The sequence below is a fragment of the Chaetodon trifascialis genome, chromosome 11 (assembly GCF_039877785.1).
Source record: "Chaetodon trifascialis isolate fChaTrf1 chromosome 11, fChaTrf1.hap1, whole genome shotgun sequence".
In the NCBI taxonomy this organism is placed as follows: domain Eukaryota; kingdom Metazoa; phylum Chordata; class Actinopteri; order Chaetodontiformes; family Chaetodontidae; genus Chaetodon; species Chaetodon trifascialis.
Window position 1 is genome coordinate 930,703 of NC_092066.1, and position 18,125 is coordinate 948,827.

General features: G+C 49.2%; 1 protein-coding gene across 1 annotated transcript in view; it reads left to right on the forward strand.

Moving 5' to 3' along the window:
• The window catches only part of lamc1 (laminin, gamma 1), a 39,084-nt gene that overhangs the window by 16,378 nt on the left and 4,581 nt on the right, over positions 1 to 18,125 (forward strand). Inside the window, exons 2-19 of the mRNA XM_070974331.1 lie at positions 1,105 to 1,409; positions 6,089 to 6,219; positions 8,214 to 8,380; positions 9,380 to 9,568; positions 10,618 to 10,735; positions 11,423 to 11,521; positions 12,184 to 12,320; positions 12,488 to 12,610; positions 12,726 to 12,915; positions 15,174 to 15,286; positions 15,375 to 15,596; positions 15,677 to 15,865; positions 16,434 to 16,679; positions 16,808 to 16,961; positions 17,053 to 17,195; positions 17,279 to 17,457; positions 17,560 to 17,716; positions 17,888 to 18,093. Coding sequence (XP_070830432.1) covers positions 1,105 to 1,409; positions 6,089 to 6,219; positions 8,214 to 8,380; positions 9,380 to 9,568; positions 10,618 to 10,735; positions 11,423 to 11,521; positions 12,184 to 12,320; positions 12,488 to 12,610; positions 12,726 to 12,915; positions 15,174 to 15,286; positions 15,375 to 15,596; positions 15,677 to 15,865; positions 16,434 to 16,679; positions 16,808 to 16,961; positions 17,053 to 17,195; positions 17,279 to 17,457; positions 17,560 to 17,716; positions 17,888 to 18,093 — 3,068 coding nt within the window. The remainder of the gene's footprint in view (positions 1 to 1,104; positions 1,410 to 6,088; positions 6,220 to 8,213; positions 8,381 to 9,379; positions 9,569 to 10,617; positions 10,736 to 11,422; positions 11,522 to 12,183; positions 12,321 to 12,487; positions 12,611 to 12,725; positions 12,916 to 15,173; positions 15,287 to 15,374; positions 15,597 to 15,676; positions 15,866 to 16,433; positions 16,680 to 16,807; positions 16,962 to 17,052; positions 17,196 to 17,278; positions 17,458 to 17,559; positions 17,717 to 17,887; positions 18,094 to 18,125) is intronic.

Here is an 18,125-nt window from a genome sequence, read left to right on the forward strand (position 1 = left end):
TTCATTTCTTCATATAGTTTCTTATATTCTTATCTAACCTTGACCAAGCAGAGTTCCTCACAAGCCTGCAGTGACACACACACTCGCACACACACACACACGCACACGCATGCACACACTTGCACACACACGCACACACAGACACACTGGGAGGAGGAGGTCGGTGTGTTTGCCGTCGTGTCATTGTTTCCTGTAGTAAACTGCAGCCTTTGTGGGCGTCCCATCATTCCTATCAGCTGCTTCACCTTTATTTGGTGTCGATGCGGAGGCCCCCGCAGGGCCGGGGCCCCTGTCAGTGCGCTGTTTACACAGCAGATTCTTTGGCTGAGCAAACAGCCGTACCCCCTGCCGCCCGGCTCAAACATGGCGGCGTGCTGACTGACGGCTCCTGGAACATTTAGCCGTCTGCTCACTGGCCTGCTCAGACTTGTCAAAAATGTGTGGTCATGGCCGCGGCAGCGCTGAGCCAAGCATCAGGAGTTAAAGGACCAAACGCTTCGGCTCGATCCAGCTGCGCTTCACATTCCTGCTGCACGTCTCAGAGTGAACAGTGATTCTGCTGCTTCCGGCTTGTTTCCTGGAAATTCACTTTGATTAACTTAGAGTTGGTGTGGACTTGCAGCTGCTCGAGGAGGTCTGGAAGGCCTGGAAAGAGTGTGTGTTTTGTTTGTTTGGGAGAAAGATTGCATGAAGCTGAAATCAGGCAGAGAAATCAGGTGGATTTAATGTTTTTGGCTCAATGTGATTGACTTCTGTTCACTGACGTCCTCTGTCCTCACTGAAGGACTTTAAACTTTTCACTGACTGATAAGAAAAAAACATTTAAATGTTTGGACAGAAGAGACTTCACAGATTTATTTTAAAATTTGAAATTACTTCTGGAAGGAAGTGAAAAATGAGTTGAAAATGGCTTTTTTGACTAAATTCTTAACATTAGCCGATCACACAGCACTCTGCAGTGCGGCAGGTGTCGTGGTGCGTTCATGTTCCAGTGGAGGGTCGTGAAGATGAGCTTCTGAAATGAACAGATTCTGTTTAAATTAGCATCTAAATGTTGTAAAGATGATTAAATGTGACCATTCACACCCTTCCTCTTCTCTGCAGGTAAGGCCTTTGACATCACCTACGTCCGGCTCAAGTTCCACACCAGCCGTCCGGAGAGCTTTGCCATCTACAAGCGGACCAGCGAGGGCGGGCCCTGGGTGCCGTACCAGTACTACAGCGGCTCCTGCGAGAAGACGTACCAGAAGGCGAGCCGCGGCTTCATCCGCACCGGAGAGGACGAGCAGCAGGCGCTCTGCACCGACGACTTCAGTGACATCTCGCCGCTCACCGGCGGAAACGTGGCGTTCTCCACGCTGGAGGGCCGACCCAGCGCCTACAACTTCGACAACAGCCCCGTCCTCCAGGTGAGAGCTGCAGGATGTCCAGGCACACAGACAGGAAACAGGAAGTGGTTTTCCCTGCTCCCGTAAGCCTGAATGTAAATGTCAGGGGTAGAAAACCATGACAGTGTGACGACGTCTCCCTGGTCCAGCATTCAGTCTGAGCTCAGAATAGAAATGAATGAATGAAGCAGTGAAGCAGGTCTCAGCGGGCTCGCTCTGACCAGCAGGCACAGAGGAAACGGTAGAATTAAGGATGGAGGCGGTCAGGTGAAGCAGACTTTTTCATTAACGTTGAAGTATTCATGAAAAGCTGTGAAGCTCATTACGGCGTCGGTGGTTAAAGCGTCGGTGGTTAAAGCGTCGGTGGTTAAGGCGTCGGTGGTTAAGGCGTCGGTGGTTAAGGCGTCAGTGGTTAAGGTGGAGGAGCCTCGTTAGCATTCAAGCTTCACTGAAGTCAATTAATGCCATTAAAAATGGCGTCGTCCAGAACCGTCTGGGGCTGCTTTCCTGCCGTTAGCTGCTGCTCCTCTGCCTGGAACTCCTTCTGGTTCTGTGAGGAGCAGGCGGTGTGATGGTGTTTTTTCCCCAGCATTCCTTTCTGCAGGTCAGGTCGGATGCTGCCAAGTGTTGCGACCTGTTGCGCCCCCGGGTTTCCCACTGCAGCAGCAGCAGCTCAGTTTGGCTCAGCCTGCAGCTGGAAGGCTTCTCTCTGCTCTGCTCCCCCCCACCCCCACCCCAGTGTGTTTGTGTTTCCATGTTTCTTAACTCTGCGGCTCAGCTCGTTGCTCAATCTTCGCAGAGGCTGTTTTCATTCTTCTCTGCTTGCTGTGTTGCATCATGTTTGGAGCTGATTCTCCTCTCTGCTCTCTGAATGTGGACAGAAAACTTGATTTTCTTATTTGTTATGTTTTTTTGGGGGGGGGGGGGCGGAGGGGGGGCAGGGCAGGGCAGGGTTTTCCACCATGCAGGGATACTTTCGGTCAGATGGCGGAGCAGTGGGAGGACATACTGAGACCTCAGGGTTCAGACTTTCTTTAGGCCAGAGTCTCTTTTAGTTTTTGTGGATGATCTGGATGCTTCTGCCTCCTCAGGCCCACCAACGCCTCCACTGAGTTCCACAGAAAAAAATAATGACAGAATAGAGGACGCAGACATCTGTCCTCTGCTCTGGTGGACTGGCTGATGTCAGACAGGTTTGAGTGTGTCCTTTAGCAGTGACCTGAGGCTGTGGATCACACATGTACACACAGTGTATGCACTGATGCAAGTGTATGCAAGACTGCAGAGGCGATGGAGGGGTTCGGATCTCGTCCGTCTTGGTCCCTCTGTCCCTCCGTCACTCATACTCCGTGTAAATGAACAGACTTAGCTCTGCAGCTCAGCTGTAAACTTCCTTATTTGACTTGTCGGCATGAAGCTATTTATACTGAAGCTGGGACTCTTTTTGGAGGCGGCGGCCTGTCGGAGGCGTCAGACGGCTGTTTGTCGCTCCCTGACATTCCTGCTGTCTGTCATCTCCGAGTAGGAAATAACCACAGCTGAGATGGTCCACCTTAACGGCCCATTTGGCTGCCGACCAGCTATCACTCAGTTTTATTCTAGAGCTGCACTTCTCAATCGTTTTGGCTCGAGAGCCCTTAAAATAAAGCAGCGTCGACTTGCAGCCGCTGTGCCACAGGTGTCACATATCTGAGCTGACTTTAGGATTGTGTCATTTGAATAAATGTGTGAGGCTCAAGAGACAAAACTGTCCTGTATGGTTAGAGAGGACAGCAGTCAGCACTCACTCTATTCACGTTCAGACCAGCTTAAAGCTGCTCAGTGACTTCATGCTCTTCATGTCGGTGCCTCGTCTCCATGTTCAGAAGTGAGTCTGTGTGAAACCTTTCCCACCTTTGACAGAACAAAGAGCTGAACAGGAGCATAAACTGCTGATCTGCTGTCAGTCCTCAGCCACCGCCCCAATGCTCCGTCAGATTTCTGGTGAAAAAGCTCATGAACGGCTCTTCATTAGATCCAAAGCTCAGCACGTCGCCGCTCGAGCTGGTTCGCCTCTGCTGTGAAGAACACCAGGGGAAACGTCAGCAGCTCGCTCTACAGAAAACACCTACGTAACATTACATTCAGCAAACCTCATGGAGATCAGTGAGGATGAAACAGCATCATCCCCCTGTTTCAGCTTAATGTTCTCTGTTCCAAAAACTCTGAACAGGTGAGCACATTAGCAGCTGTCGTGTGATCCTGAAGGTAACTAGTGTCTGACTGTTACATTCATGTACTGACTTCCCTCTGAACTGCAAGAAAGTGGAAGTAAAACGTGTAGAACTTGTGTCAGAGTAGCAGTAGATGTACTTGCTGACAGAGGACGTTCCCAGCCTGCAGTCTGCTGCAGCTCGGCTGGACGTTTGTGGTCCTCAGAGGACTTTAGTGGCAGGCAGCGCTCTTCCTGTCCCGGCCGAGGCGTTCCACGCTGCCACGGAGCTGCACAAGATTGATGGCAAACAAATGTTCCGTGCGGTTTAGATGGCGTTGACTCAGCCGAGGACCTGCATGAGCTTCCTGGACTGGACAGCCTGAAGAGCTGCAGCTGCCAGACAGGCGATATGAGTCGATTCATGAAGACGGCTGGGCGTCGGCAGGAAGCTTCCAGAAAACTGCAGATAACTGACCAGCTGAGAAAGCAGCTGCGCCAAAGTTTTCCACAATGACGCACCTTCATCAGAGCCAAATGTCAACCAGAAGCAGGGCGTCCACCAAAACCTGAGCCTCCATCAGTGTTTGGCAGCTGATGAACGTCATGCTGCAGTTACAGTGAGAGACCCTCCGATTCTGGACCGCACCAGGAAGTGTCAGGAGCTGAAAGCTGCTGGAAAACTTCTGTTGTAGCTTCACATTGAATCAGTGCCATCAGCTGTTTCCTGGTTTAAAGCAAGTCTCCAGAGAGCAGGCCGGTCATATCAGCATCACAGAAACTGAATTATTCAGTGATGTTTAATAATAGCAACTTATGAACGTGTTTTTGGTCATTTGTGGAGGGGCTTTGCATTAAAAGCTAGTTTTAAGACCTAATGAGTTTTACTGAGCTCACATGACTCAAAGCCATGAAGGTCCATGTGACCGTCCTCCATGTCCATGAGGGTCCGCCGGATGCGTTCTCCAAAGTTTATTACCGTACGAGCTGGCTACATGTGCATGAATACACCTGCCCAGATACTGAAAGGATGAGACGCTTGGACATCCACAGGCAGCAACGGGACAACCGCTGATTCTCTTCATGAACATCAGGCAGCTGCTGAGTTCAGCATCTGACCGGGGCCTCCTGGATGCCTCGGGGGACTCTGCAGACTGGGAGGAGAACGGAGCAGAGCTGGAACATGTTTGGTTGTTGTGTTTGTGTATTTTTGTTTCTGTGTGCATTAATGGGTGCCAGCAGAGTGTTGCGACTCAGAGGTCACCGTTTTGGGACAGGTGGACTTCCTGTCACAGCTGGCAGTGACTGGTGGGTGAATCAGAAACCTGTTCCACATTCCCAGCAGTTATTTGAGGATTTGACATAAACATGCAAAGTCACAGGAGGAGGCTGAAGTTTCCCTGAGTGGGTGGATAAACGTACGGTATGTTCAGTACCGGCTGTTTCCTCTGACTTTGTGCTTTTATGTGGAGATTTCTTTGCTCTTATTTTATTTGGATGTTTCATCACTCTGTGATGTCTGAATGTCGTGTGGAGTCCCTGAAACACATTTGGTGTCTGACAGGAGGCCAATGGGCTGTCAGCAGATGTGTTAACAGCTTCCTCTGGAGGTTTGAAGTCAGAACATTTTTTTGGGGGGGGGGGTCCAAGACGCATTTGAGCCATGGACCATTAATTTCTCATGTTTCCTGGCAGCAGCGGTGTTCACGTCAGATATGGATTAACATTTAAACAAGTGTTCCCACTCTCCTGCAGCTGGGGGACTCGGGCTTTTGTTCAGACCTGGTTCAGATCTGATGCATGGTTTTTTTTTTGTCTTCAAACAGCTGCTCTGAGCCATGGGCGGGGCTCGATAAGCCTCGCACTGATACCGCTCGACAAAGCTATCGCTGGCCTTCGCTCTGTGTTTCCCATGAGAAACCTTCCTTGTCCTCCGTGATGAGACGACGTGAAGCCGAGCAGGTGTCCTTCAGTAATTCTGTGCATCTGGGTCTCGTATCACAATGCCAAGAAAATAATTTCCGTTTCGGTAAAAATGTCACAGTTCTCCTGTTTGCGGTGTTGCGTCACTGTTTCCCACAGCCAGAGACTCAAACCCCCTCCCTGTCTGCAGATTGATCCAGGCTTCGTGTGAATGAGGGAGCCTCCATGTTTGAATACTTCACACAGCGTCTGAGTTTGGCGCACTGGATGGCGGCGGCGGCGGTCACGTGTTCAAACTGAAATACTGGCTCGGTTGTGATAAAACACAGCTTAGACCTTCGTGTTCCCCTCAGGATGAATTCTAATAATGCTCAGACCAGAAAGTGGTTTCAGGTGTTCTTCTTCTTCCAGGTTCGTCTTCAGGAGCGTTTCCTGGCCGATGCTCGGACACATTGGTGTCTCTCTGGTGTTTCTGGGTCTTTCTGTTGCAGAGGCAGATGATACTCAAAATGTCTCTAAATGTTTTTCCTTACTGACTGACGGGCCTGATGTCTCTAACAGCGCATCCATGTTGTGTCTCTTGCAGGACTGGGTGACGGCCACGGACATCAGAGTTACCCTGAACAGGCTCAACACGTTTGGAGATGAGGTTTTTAATGACCCCAAGGTCCTCAAGTCCTACTACTACGCAATCTCTGACTTCGCTGTAGGAGGAAGGTAAAGAAAGACTGCATGTATCCTTGTGTCCTGAGTGATGAGGCAGCAGATTGATTTAATGTTTTCAGCAGATCTGCAGCTCGTGATGCTTATTGTCACAGTGAATAACATCACCTTCAGTTAAAACTGGAGCAAACTTGCTAAAAGAGACGTTTGGTCCTGTTTATGTCTGAGTGGGAACAAGTTTCAGCAGACTGAGCTTCATGAAACCTGCTCAGACAAAGGAGACTCCCTGAGTGACTGAGTGTGCTCAGGTGGTTCTGTGGGTCCTGGTCTTCGTGTTTCACTGTGTGGTCCTCTTCCCTGTGGCCTGCAGGAATCCACATAAGAACTCCTTTTCCTGCTCGTCTGAAAAAAAGGTTTCGACAGGCATTACGAGAGTGTTAAACAGCCACGCTGCACGGCCTCCGCAGCCATAATCTGTTTGAAATGTGGAGCAGATTTCCATTACACAGCCGGCATTCCTGACATTCCTGGCCGGCAGGGCTGGATTACAGAGAACTGGAATGGGGCAGACCGACCGCCATGATGGGCGGAAGAAAAGGGAAGAGTCATGAGCTGGAGCACCTGTCAGAATCTCACCTTTATTTATCTAAGGAGAGGTTTCTGAGGAGCCTTTTCCCCTCTCAGCTCCACCCAGATTTACCTGAACTTGTTCACCTGACGACCAGCTCACGTGTCAGATGTCGGACTTTAAGAGTCCTCTGAACTTCTCCAACATTTTCAAACTTCCAGCCGTGTGAAGGTTGAGTCATCAGGACAGGCAACACATCGAGCTGGAGGTGAAAATTATGAACTAATGTTTGATTTGCATTAGTGGACTGAAGATAAAAGCTAACCAGGCAGAAGCTGCAGGAACAGTAACCAAAGTCAAAGATAACCATGTTATAGTTAACTTAAGTCAAGATAAGTCTGGTTTCTAACTTGAAGTCGATGCTAGCATTCTGCTAGCTAACCAGTGTCAAAGGTCAAAGGGGTCTGCTGATCTGAGATCACGTTAAGAAAAGAGCTCATTTCTCTGTTTCTCTCGGTCAAACAGACAGTTTGGTTACGTTTAGGCACCAAAACCACTTTGTTAGGAGAAAGATCACGTTTTGTGTTAAGAAGGGACAAAGTCCATTCAGGGACAAGGACAGGGTGGATCACAGGTCAAACACAGGACTTTGACTCAGGAGAGGCGCTTGAAGTTATTTTATCCCAAACTGGTTCCTTTCTCTTCTCCACCTTCTTAAATATCCTGATGTTGTCACAGGAAACAGAAATATGAGTCACCCCGTGTGATCACGTTGATCTTTCCACATGAATTCTGTAGCGTCTGCGTGTTCTGGCCCTGAAGCCGCTCAGAGAAAAGGCTTGCCGTGACGTCTTTTTGAAGCGAACAGTCCTCAGAGGATGGGGAAATTAATTCAGAGTAGTAGTGTGTACTTCCACTCATATTTGTGCAGGCAGATACTTGACTCTCATCCCACAGTCAGATAATGATTAAATTCCTGAATGTTGCTGGTGAACCACACACGACGCTTTCACTTTTTCCCTTCAGCAGATGTTTGAACAACACGTGTGCAGGGATTTATCCGTCCTTCAGTGCCTTCCCCATGTATCTGTGCAGCTGGGGTAGAAAAATAAAAGCTGGGCTACAACTGGAGAATTGATTAATGCAGGTTTTGTGTGTGCTGCGGCTTTTTCTAGCTTAATGCTTCAGTCGTCCTTCTCGCCATCAGTTTTTCCACAGCTCTCTGCCAAGAAACACCTGAGACAATAAGCAAAGGTGGCTGCTGAGCAAGTCCTGACCTGCTGTGAGGGGCTCTGCCCCCGAGCAGCCTCAACAAAAACTTCCCTCAGAGCGGAAACACCTCATCAGAACCAGTAACACTGTCAGCACCGTCCACCCAGATGGACCAGACTTCCTGTCTGTTGTCATAGAAAATTAATGCAAAGAGGCTTAAAGCAATGAGGAGGACGTGTGTGTAACAGGTGTGTGTCTGTCCTCTCAGGTGTAAGTGCAACGGCCATGCCAGTGAGTGTGTGAAGAACAGCAGAGGACGACTGGTGTGTAACTGCAAACACAACACAGAGGGCGACGACTGCAGCGTCTGCAAACCGTTCTACAACGACCGGCCGTGGAGGAGGGCGACCGCTGACAACGCCAATGAGTGTCTGCGTGAGTCTGCTGAGCTGAGCTGCTCCTTTACTGCAGCTACAGCTGCTTTACTGCAGTTACGACTGCTTTACTGCACCTACGACTGCTGTACTGCACCTACGACTGCTTTACTGCAGTTACGACGGCATTACTGCAGTTACGGCTGCTTTAACAGTACTGCTACTGCATTTTTTGTGGCTACTGCTGCTGCTTTATTTCTGTTTTTACTGCTTCTCTACAGCTGTTAATGCTTAAGTTCTGCCGCTCCTGCAGTTTCTTCTTCTTCTACTGTTGTTTACAGCTGTTCCATCTGGTAATAATAACAGCAAATGAACCAAATGAAGACAAAAAAAACAAACAAAACAAAACTGTAAACTTCAGACTCGGGACCAGTGGGATGTAAAGGCCTATAGAACAGATCACATGATGCAGGAAGTGATCTCAGGCCATCCAGACGGGGAGCCTCAGCATTAGTCATGGCTGTCTCTGGGGGGTTGTGGGAGCTGTAGTTCCTATATCACAGTGCAGATGCATGACTAAGTGTGTTCAGGGAATACTGGTGCAGTTCTCTCCCACAGTCCAGTTAATCCATCCTGCAGGGCTCACACCAGCACAGGAAGCTGGAGGAGCCTGATAGTATGGAAACAACACCCTGACATTTACATGTTTAAGTACAGCTGAGCTTTCACCTCATTTAACCTGTTTTTAACAGTTTTTGCTCAGCACAGTGAATACTCCAGCAAACAGTTATGTGACCGCCATAGAAGAACTGAACTGCATCTGTTACAGCTTTACTGCTGCTACCGTCGTACTACTACTGTTCTACTACTGTTGTACAACTGCTATTACTGCTCTCCTTCTGGTGCTGCTTTAGTGCCACTTGTACTACTTAGTGAGTTAAAGAACGTCCTCTGAAGTACATCTACATGTGCTGACGTCAGCTCTCGGCCGGCTGGTCTAAAGATTTGAACAAAGCTTTATTAGCAGCGCTGTGATGGTGAATCTCTGTCTTTCCCTCAGCCTGTGACTGTAACGGGAAGAGCTCTGAGTGTTACTTCGATGCAGAGCTGTACCGGGCCACGGGTCACGGAGGTCACTGCAGAAACTGTGCCGACAACACCGACGGCCCAAACTGCGAGCGCTGCCTGGACAACTACTACAGAGAGCAGAGCGGCAGCCGCTGCCTGCCCTGTGTGTGTAACAGCGTCGGTGAGTTCAGCGAAGTGCAGCAGAGATGCAGAGCAGGACAAACCCAGGGGCTACTAACCAGCTTCTCCCTGAGCTTTCAGCAGCATCTCATGGCCGTCTTCAGGGAAAGGAACTGTTGACATCACCACCTGCTGCGTAACAGCTGCTGGTGAAGACCATGTGACTCGGTCCGGTCTTTAGTGAAAGGAATAGTTTGACATTTTGGGACTTGTGCTTACCTTAGCTTAGCACAAAGACTGGAAGCAGGTGGAAACAGCTAGCGAGGATCATGTGGCAGACCTGTAACCCCTGTCAGCAGCGATGTAACGTGGATTCTGTTACCTTTTGACAGAGCCAGCAAGCTGTTCCCAGTCTTTATGCTAAGCTAAGCTAACAGATAGAGTGCAAGTGGTGTCGACCCTCTCAGCTAAATATCTGTCAAATGATTGTATCCAAGTGTCGTCCACGAGGTCAAGGACAACACTTGGACAGGATAGACAGTGAAGAGTCTGCAGAGTGACCTCTGTCTGTCTGTCTGTCTGTCTGTCTGTCTGTCTGTCTGTCTGTCTGTCTGTTTTTTCTTTTGATCATTTCAGTAGAAAACATTTTCTGGTCTTTTTCTGCCTCCGTGGAAAGAAGGAAACAAAAACCTGATGTTCTGACTCAAACAAACAACAGCGTAACAGCGAAACAGCGTACATACATGAAGTGTTGATGAAGTGAAGCTGAAGTGAAAACACGTCAAACTACTAGAATGAACTTTGCGGTTTTGGTGTTTTTAAATGGAACGCGGCCACAAACCGCAGGTTAACGTGAACCAGCTGCAGTTTGACAGTTACACCAGTTCTGCCCTGTAATGGTTGGTTAATGGGAGCTGATTGTTTGCACGTGGCTGAAGGTTAACAACATGCTAACGGTGTGTGTGTGTGTGTGTGTGTGTGTGTGTGTGTGTGTGTGTGTGTGTGTGTGTGTGTGTGTGTGTGTGTGTGTGTGTGTGTGTGTGTGTGTGTGTGTGTGTGTGTGTGTGTGTGTGTGTGTGTGTGTGTGTGTGTGTGTGTGTGTGTCCTCAGGCTCTGAGTCTCCTCAGTGTGATAACAGAGGAGTGTGTGCGTGTAAACCTGGAGTGACTGGAGAGAAGTGCGACCGCTGCCAGCCAGGATACCACAGCCTGACGGAGGCCGGCTGCAGGTACAGACCCTCAGCTGAGGCGGCGTGACTGAAGAGACCCACAGTCCTGATGGTTTCAGTCTGGATAAGGCTCAGAAATAGTCTAAACACAGTCTAAATAACCCTGAGTTTAAAGGAACAGTCCAACATCTCTGCTGGTCCTCCACGTCTCTGTCCCCCAAAGCTCAAATCATTGATGATTCAGTGAATCCTTTGAGTTCAGCAGAAACAGAAACTTGTCTTCTGTGACATTTAACTAAAACAGGAAGATGATGATCAGTGATCAATAATCTGAATAATCACTGGTGTCAGCTGAAGCATCCAGGACATGTTAGCCTAGCTTAGCACAGAGATGGAGGCTGTTGGTGTGGATGATGAGCAGAGAAGCCCTCAGGCAGCTCGTCTGTGCTCCACACGTTTCATCTTGTTAATGAACAGAAATGTGAGTGTGAGCAGACGCTGCCGCGGTTTCTCTTCTGATGCGTCAGACTGATTTTAATCTTTTCTAAGAAAAACCACAGACAGAAAAATGATAATCAATCGATGACTGTTGTGACATGAAGATGATGATGAAGATGGTGAATGAGTTGGTGGTCAGTCAGAGAAAAACAGTGTCTGAGCTGTGAGCGCCCTCTGCTGGAAACATTCCAAAAAACTTAATTAGACTGCTGATTGTCTCCGGTCTCTAACTCCCCCCCCTTCCATCAGGCCGTGCTCTTGCTCGCCCTCTGGCAGCACTCAGGAGTGTGACGTTAACACTGGACAGTGTCGCTGTAAAGACAACGTGGAGGGCTTCAGCTGCGACAGGTAACACACACACACACACACACACACACACACACACACACACACACACACACACACCGCTCGTCAGCAACTTCATTTAGCTGTCAGCACCTTTAAATTAACCCTCTGATGTGAAGTACAGTGGTGTTATGTATGATGAAGATGACAGCGATGATGATGATGATGATGGACATGTCACTGAAGCATCAGAGTCTGCTCATCTTCCTTGCTGAGTGTGTCCACATCAGCAGTTTGTACAGGAAGTAGTTTGACAAACCGCCGCTGTGTCAGATCAGCCGTTTGCTTCAATGTGAGAAGGTTTGATGTGTGAGAAGACCGATGGGTTAGCAGGAAGGAAAGGAAGGAAGGAAAAGAAGGATGGAAGGAAGAGAAGAAAGGAAGGAAGGAAAAGAAGGAAGGAACGAAAGGAAGGAAGGACAGAAAGGAAGGGAAGGAAGGAAAGAAAAAAGGAAAAGAAGGACAGGAAGAAAAGGATGTTGTGATGACTGCAGCAGTGAGGTCATTTAGTCTCATGAAGACAGGATGATAAAGTGATGCAGACTCATCAGATGCACCACACAGCTTGAGTCTGACCTCTGGCCCTCGTGGTGACACATCTGAGTGATGAAGGTCACAGGAAGCTGGAGCTGAGCCGTGTGTTTGAACCTCTTCGTATCCTTCAGGTGTAAGCTGGGCTACTTCAACCTGGACCCCAACAACCCTCAGGGCTGCACCCCCTGCTTCTGCTTCCAGCACTCGTCCGTGTGCAACAGTGCCGAAGGCTTCAGCGTCCACGCCGTCACCTCGTCCTTCTCCAGAGGTAAGACCGTCTGCAGGCGAGATGCAGGGCAGAGCCCCCGAGGAGACACGTCACCATGGTGATGGGTGTCGCTGTTCTGAACTGGTGTGTGTGTGTGTGTGTGTGTGTGTGTGTGTGTGTGTGTGTGTGTGTGTGTGTGTGTGTGTGTGTGTGTGTGTGTGTCTCAGATGACGAACGGTGGACCGGTCAGCAGCGTGACGGCTCCAGTGTGTCCATCCAGTGGTCTCCCAGAGGACAGGAAATCTCCCTCATCTCAGACGACTACTTCCCCATGTACTTTGTAGCCCCAGGTACACACACAGTCCTTATCTGCAGGTGCGCTCTCAGCTGGTCTGAGGACCTTCAGGTGTGCTCTCTACCTGTGTGACAGGCTCGGTGTTCTTCTTGTGCTTTTGTGCATCACAGAGAAGTTTTTGGGGAACCAGATGCTGAGTTATGGACAGAACCTGAGTCTGAGTTTCCGGGTCGACCGGCGGGACACCCGTCTGTCGGCGGAGGATCTAGTCCTGGAGGGAGCCGGTCTGAGGGTGACCGTCCCCCTCATTGCCCAGGGCAACGCCTACCCCAATGAAAACATGCAGACTTATGTGTTCAGGTGAGACGCAGCAGGCAGACTCTGGAAACTGATCAGACTATCTCACCTGGTTTGTTGTTGATGATGAAACACTACAAACATCATAATTAACTGAAGCTTTCTAAAAACACAAACACTGAAGAGACTTAATTTCCAGGATCTCACTCATCCTCCATGTTTGTTTCATAATCTGTACATTAGAGTTGGGAGGTATCCAAATTTTGATACCGTCAAACTTTCCCCACATTTTCCTGTGGTATACGGTATTACCGTGACTAATTAAAAATCACTTTGCAGGGCAGTGAGACATGCACGCAGTTCAGACGGTCAATGCTCACGTTAAGAAGCACCAATCCTAATTTTTAACATACCAGACTGACGGGGAGAAACTCAGCTAAAAGCCTCTACCAAGCATTGGTACCCAAAAGAAACAGAATTCATACCCCAAGAAATTATATGCGCATGTAACGTAAACACAAAAATGGGTCACGTCAAAGGTATGGCATCTGCTGATTTCACCACTTCATGCAAACCTCAAAAGCCCGGTATCATATGAAAGCAGAGTCTGATGATCACGAAGATGTCTGCCTCCACACTGTGCGACGAAAACTCTGCAGGCTAGCAGCCAAAGAGTAGCAGAAAAATTTTTTTGCTAAATCATAAAGTATGTCTAACCTTTGCTGTTTTGTGGTCAAAAGTTATATTCCGGCTGGAAAAAACCCTGCTAATGTCTCCTCCTATGACTAATTAATTTGAGATCAATCACGAAGGTCCTGCTTATTTACATAAAGAGGAGGGGGTTTCTAGAGTGGAGGAAGTGCTCTTCATGCAATAACCTATCTCTGGGCTTACTTCTTTCTCGATCGTCATTGGTGTTTCTATGGTGAATGTGGGCGGGTCGCTGAGCTATTGACCGGCGTAACTACGCAGTTAGTTTCACCGCTCTGTCTCATGAACGAGCAGAGCGCTCACAGAGGACTCTGCTGAGCAGCCCGAAGTGTTATTTTACGGTTTTATTTGCATTTCGTGGCTGCACAGTGGTGCAGCAGGTAGTGCGCGTGCCTCACAGCACGAAGGTTGCCGGTTCGATCCCCGGGTCAGGCGGGGCCTTTCTGTGTGAAGTTTGCATGTTCTTCCTGTGCATGTGTGGGTTCTCTCCGGGTACTCCGGCTTCCTCCCACAGACCAAAAACATGCTCATTAGGTTAATTGATGACTCTAAATTGTCCGTAGGTGTGAGTGTGAGTGTGAATGTTTTGTTTGTCCTTGCATGTGGCCCTGCAATCGGCTGGCGACCGGTTCAGGGTGTACCCCGCCTCTCGCCCATTGTAGCTGGGATAGGCTCCAGCCCCCCGCAACCCCAAAAGGGATAGGCGGTATAGATAATGGATGGATGGATTTGCATTTCGTCCTTTTATGAGAGCTAAGAACAACAGCAAGCAGAAAAAAGGCTGAAAAAGTGTTTTCAACAGAGGAGTTTGTCCGTATGCTTGGACGAGATAACAGTACTCTGCCCAGATGCACCTGGACACACCTGTGTTAAAACATCTGTACAACTGCTGGGGTTTATTCTTAGCATGTACTTTTGCACAGTCACCTTTTCCTCGAGTAAAAATTCAACTAGATACACTGAACGGAGTGGACTTCATTTTTGTTATGACGCTGCTATAATTATGTTAGGCCCCTATAGATCTATATGCGCAGCATTTTTTTAATGATGGTAATGAAACTGCTACCGCTGCTATTTTTAGATACCGCTGGATACCTTATTACTGGATTACCGCCCAACCCTAATGTATATCTACTGTCAAACTGTCATCATTTCTGCCTGATGTAAACTCTTTGGATAATCTGTTAATAGGGTTTTAATTTATCTTCTGCAGTACATGAATTTTAAATTGATAGATTTTTGGTCATAGTCTGTACTCTTGGTTTAGAACACCATAAAATGATCCGTAAATTTGAATGTGTTAATCCGGATTTAGTTTGATTTCTTTTTGTTGCCATAATCTGTGTATAATCTCTATGTCTGTATTTAGTTAGACTGATTTCTGGTCATAATCTCTAATCTGGATTAAGATTTATTGTCATAATCTGTACATTTAACTATAATCTGCACTGCTGTGATACAATACAGATTCATGTTGGATCTGTACATTTCATTTCACATTCTGATGTTGATCTGGTAATCTGGCTCTGAGTGACAGATTATTAGTAAGAATCTGGATTAAATTGGGCCGATGTTGGATGCTAATCTGCCTACTTGTTGTTGTGGTTTAGGCTCCATGACAGCACTGACTACCCCTGGACGCCCCCCGTCAGCCACTCAGACTTCCAGAAACTTCTCCACAACCTGACCGCCATCAAGATCCGCGGCACCTACAGCGACAGGAGTACGAACACACACACACACACACTTTCATGTCAAACACTGTGGAAGAAAACGTTGGGCATCATTTTCTAATGAATTTGTCACTACAGGTGCTGGTTATCTCGATGACGTCTCCTTGGTGACGGCAAGGCGGGGTCCAGGTGTTCCAGCCCGCTGGGTGGAGCAGTGTACCTGTCCTCAGGGTTACCAGGGTCAGCACTGTGAGCAATGCACTCTGGGATATCGCCGCGCCCGTCCAGAGCTCGGAGCCTTCAGCCCCTGTGAGCCCTGCAACTGTAACGGACACAGTGACGCCTGCAACCCAGAGACAGGTGACACCCATTACTAACTGGTTCAATGACTGGTTTACTGACTGATTACTAACTGGTTAAATGTCGGTCTGTCCTTCCAGGAGCATGTGACTGTCGGGACAACACGGCAGGTTTGAGCTGTGAGCGCTGTAGAGACGGATTCTATGGCGATGCCACCCGGGGGACGTCAGGTGACTGTCAGCCCTGTCCCTGTCCAGCCGGAGCAACCTGTGCTGTCGTCCTCCAAACCAGGGAGGTGGTCTGCACCAACTGTCCTGCAGGGACCACAGGTAAACACACCACACCTGGTGCCTTCAGGGTGATGGTCAGCGCCGCCGAGGGATGGAGCTGCTGTCAGCTTCCCCTCGTTCACTTTGTAAATGTTCCAGCACTTCCTGGAAAACAAAGACCTTTTCCTGAAAATGGGCTTGACGTGCAATGATGTCACACCTGGCTTGTTAGGGAGAAACCAGGTTGGATAAGAAAGAGGAAGCTGTCAGAACGTCAAATCAGAACTGAACAAACCATCAAACTGAGTCTGTTTAATAACAAACTCCTCACTGAAGGTGTGAAATGGTCCATAAGGCTGCTCATACTGCTCCAGAATGCTTTCCGTAACCCGTCAGTGCTGCATTCCTACAATATATGAGAACAGACTAAATCTGGATAATTTTTCTTTTACATATAAAAAACCTGAAATCCTGGAAACTGGACGTTGGTCCAGATCTGTAGCAGGTTTGTTATGACCAGCAAACAGGATCTGACGGGAGTTTCTGCTGCAGTTACTGACCCGACACAAACTTCATGAGCTCAGTGTCCTCTGGAACACACACTGTAACAGTCTTCACCTGCTTGCAGGTAAGCGCTGCGAGCTCTGTGACGACGGTTTCTTCGGCGACCCTCTGGGTCAGAGCGGGCCAGTCCGAGCCTGCCGTGCCTGCAAGTGCAGCGATAACATCGACCCCAATGCCGTTGGCAACTGCAACCGTGAGACTGGAGAGTGCCTCAAGTGCATCTACAACACTGACGGCTTCTTCTGCGACCGCTGCAAGGAGGGGTTCTACGGCAACGCCCTGTCCCCCAACCCTGCTGACAAGTGCAAACGTAAGAGGAAGTCCTGAGCGTCACGTACTCATGCTGAGGCTCATTCAGCCCGTTAAGTGATGAATGTTCAAGATGTTTTCTGTCGGCCGAATAATCAATTGGCTGTGCTTTTTTCTCCTCCTCCTCAGCTTGCGCCTGCTCTCCGTTCGGCACCGTTGGCCGACAGACTGGCTGTTCTCAGGTCACCGGTCAGTGTCAGTGTCTCCCCAATGTGGCCGAGCGTGACTGCAGCGCCTGTCAGCCTGGCTTCTTCAACTTGCAGAGCGGCAACGGCTGCGAGCGGTCAGCGGTCCTCTCTTCATCACAACTGTGGGATTGTTTAAAGTGACCGGCTGCTGCTTCATGCTAACTCTCGCTCTCCTCATTTCCACAGCTGTAACTGTAATCCGATTGGCTCCACCAATGGTCAGTGTGACATTACTACAGGACAGTGCGAGTGTCAGCCCGGCGTCACTGGCCGGCACTGCGAACGCTGCGAGGTCAACTTCTTCGGCTTCAGCTCGTCTGGATGCAAACGTACGGACGGTGGCATGACTGCAGCGATTTGTCAGAGCGGCACTTTGATTCAGTCTCATATGTCCTTTATGTGTCCCCCACAGCCTGCGACTGCGACCCCGAAGGCTCCCAGTCAGGTCAGTGCAAAGAAGACGGCCGCTGCGAGTGTCGGCCTGGCTTCGTTGGAGCTCGCTGTGACATGTGCGAGGAGAACTACTTCTACAACCGCTCGGCACCGGGCTGCCAGCAGTGTCCCTCCTGCTACAGTCTGGTTAGAGACAAGGTGAGGACGACGAGACAGACATTAATGCAGGAAGAACTTTAGCTGCAGAGGATGGACTCTTATGTTTAGCACATCAAATTAAAGTTCGGTTTCTTTCTCCAGGTGAACCAGCAGAGGCAGAAGCTTCACGACCTGCAGACTCTGATCGATAACCTTGGCTCGGGTCAGGACACCATCAGCGATAAGGCCTTCGAGGATCGTCTGAAGGAGGCGGAGAAAGCCATCATGGAGCTGCTGGAGGAGGCCCAGACCAGCAAAGGTAACACAGCGCCTCTTTACTCAACACCAGGTCAGGGTCCAAAACACATCCAGAACATCAGCTGCACCCACATAAAACAGAACACATAACAGAGTAATGCTCAGGAGCGAACTGCCCTGATATCACGAGGGGGTAGAAACGATTTATCCAACATGACCTTTGACCTTGCAGATGTAGACAGAGGTCTGCTGGATCGGCTCAACAAAATCAACAACACTCTGACCACCCAGTGGAACCGACTGCAGAACATCCGCAACACGGTGGAGGACACCAGCACTCAGGCCGACCGCGCCCGCGGCCGAGTCCGAGACGCCGAGAACCTGATCGACCGAGCCCGGCAGGAGCTGGACAAGGCTAAGGACGCCATCAGCAAAGTGGTGAGTGGTCTCACTGTTGTCACTGCAACTAT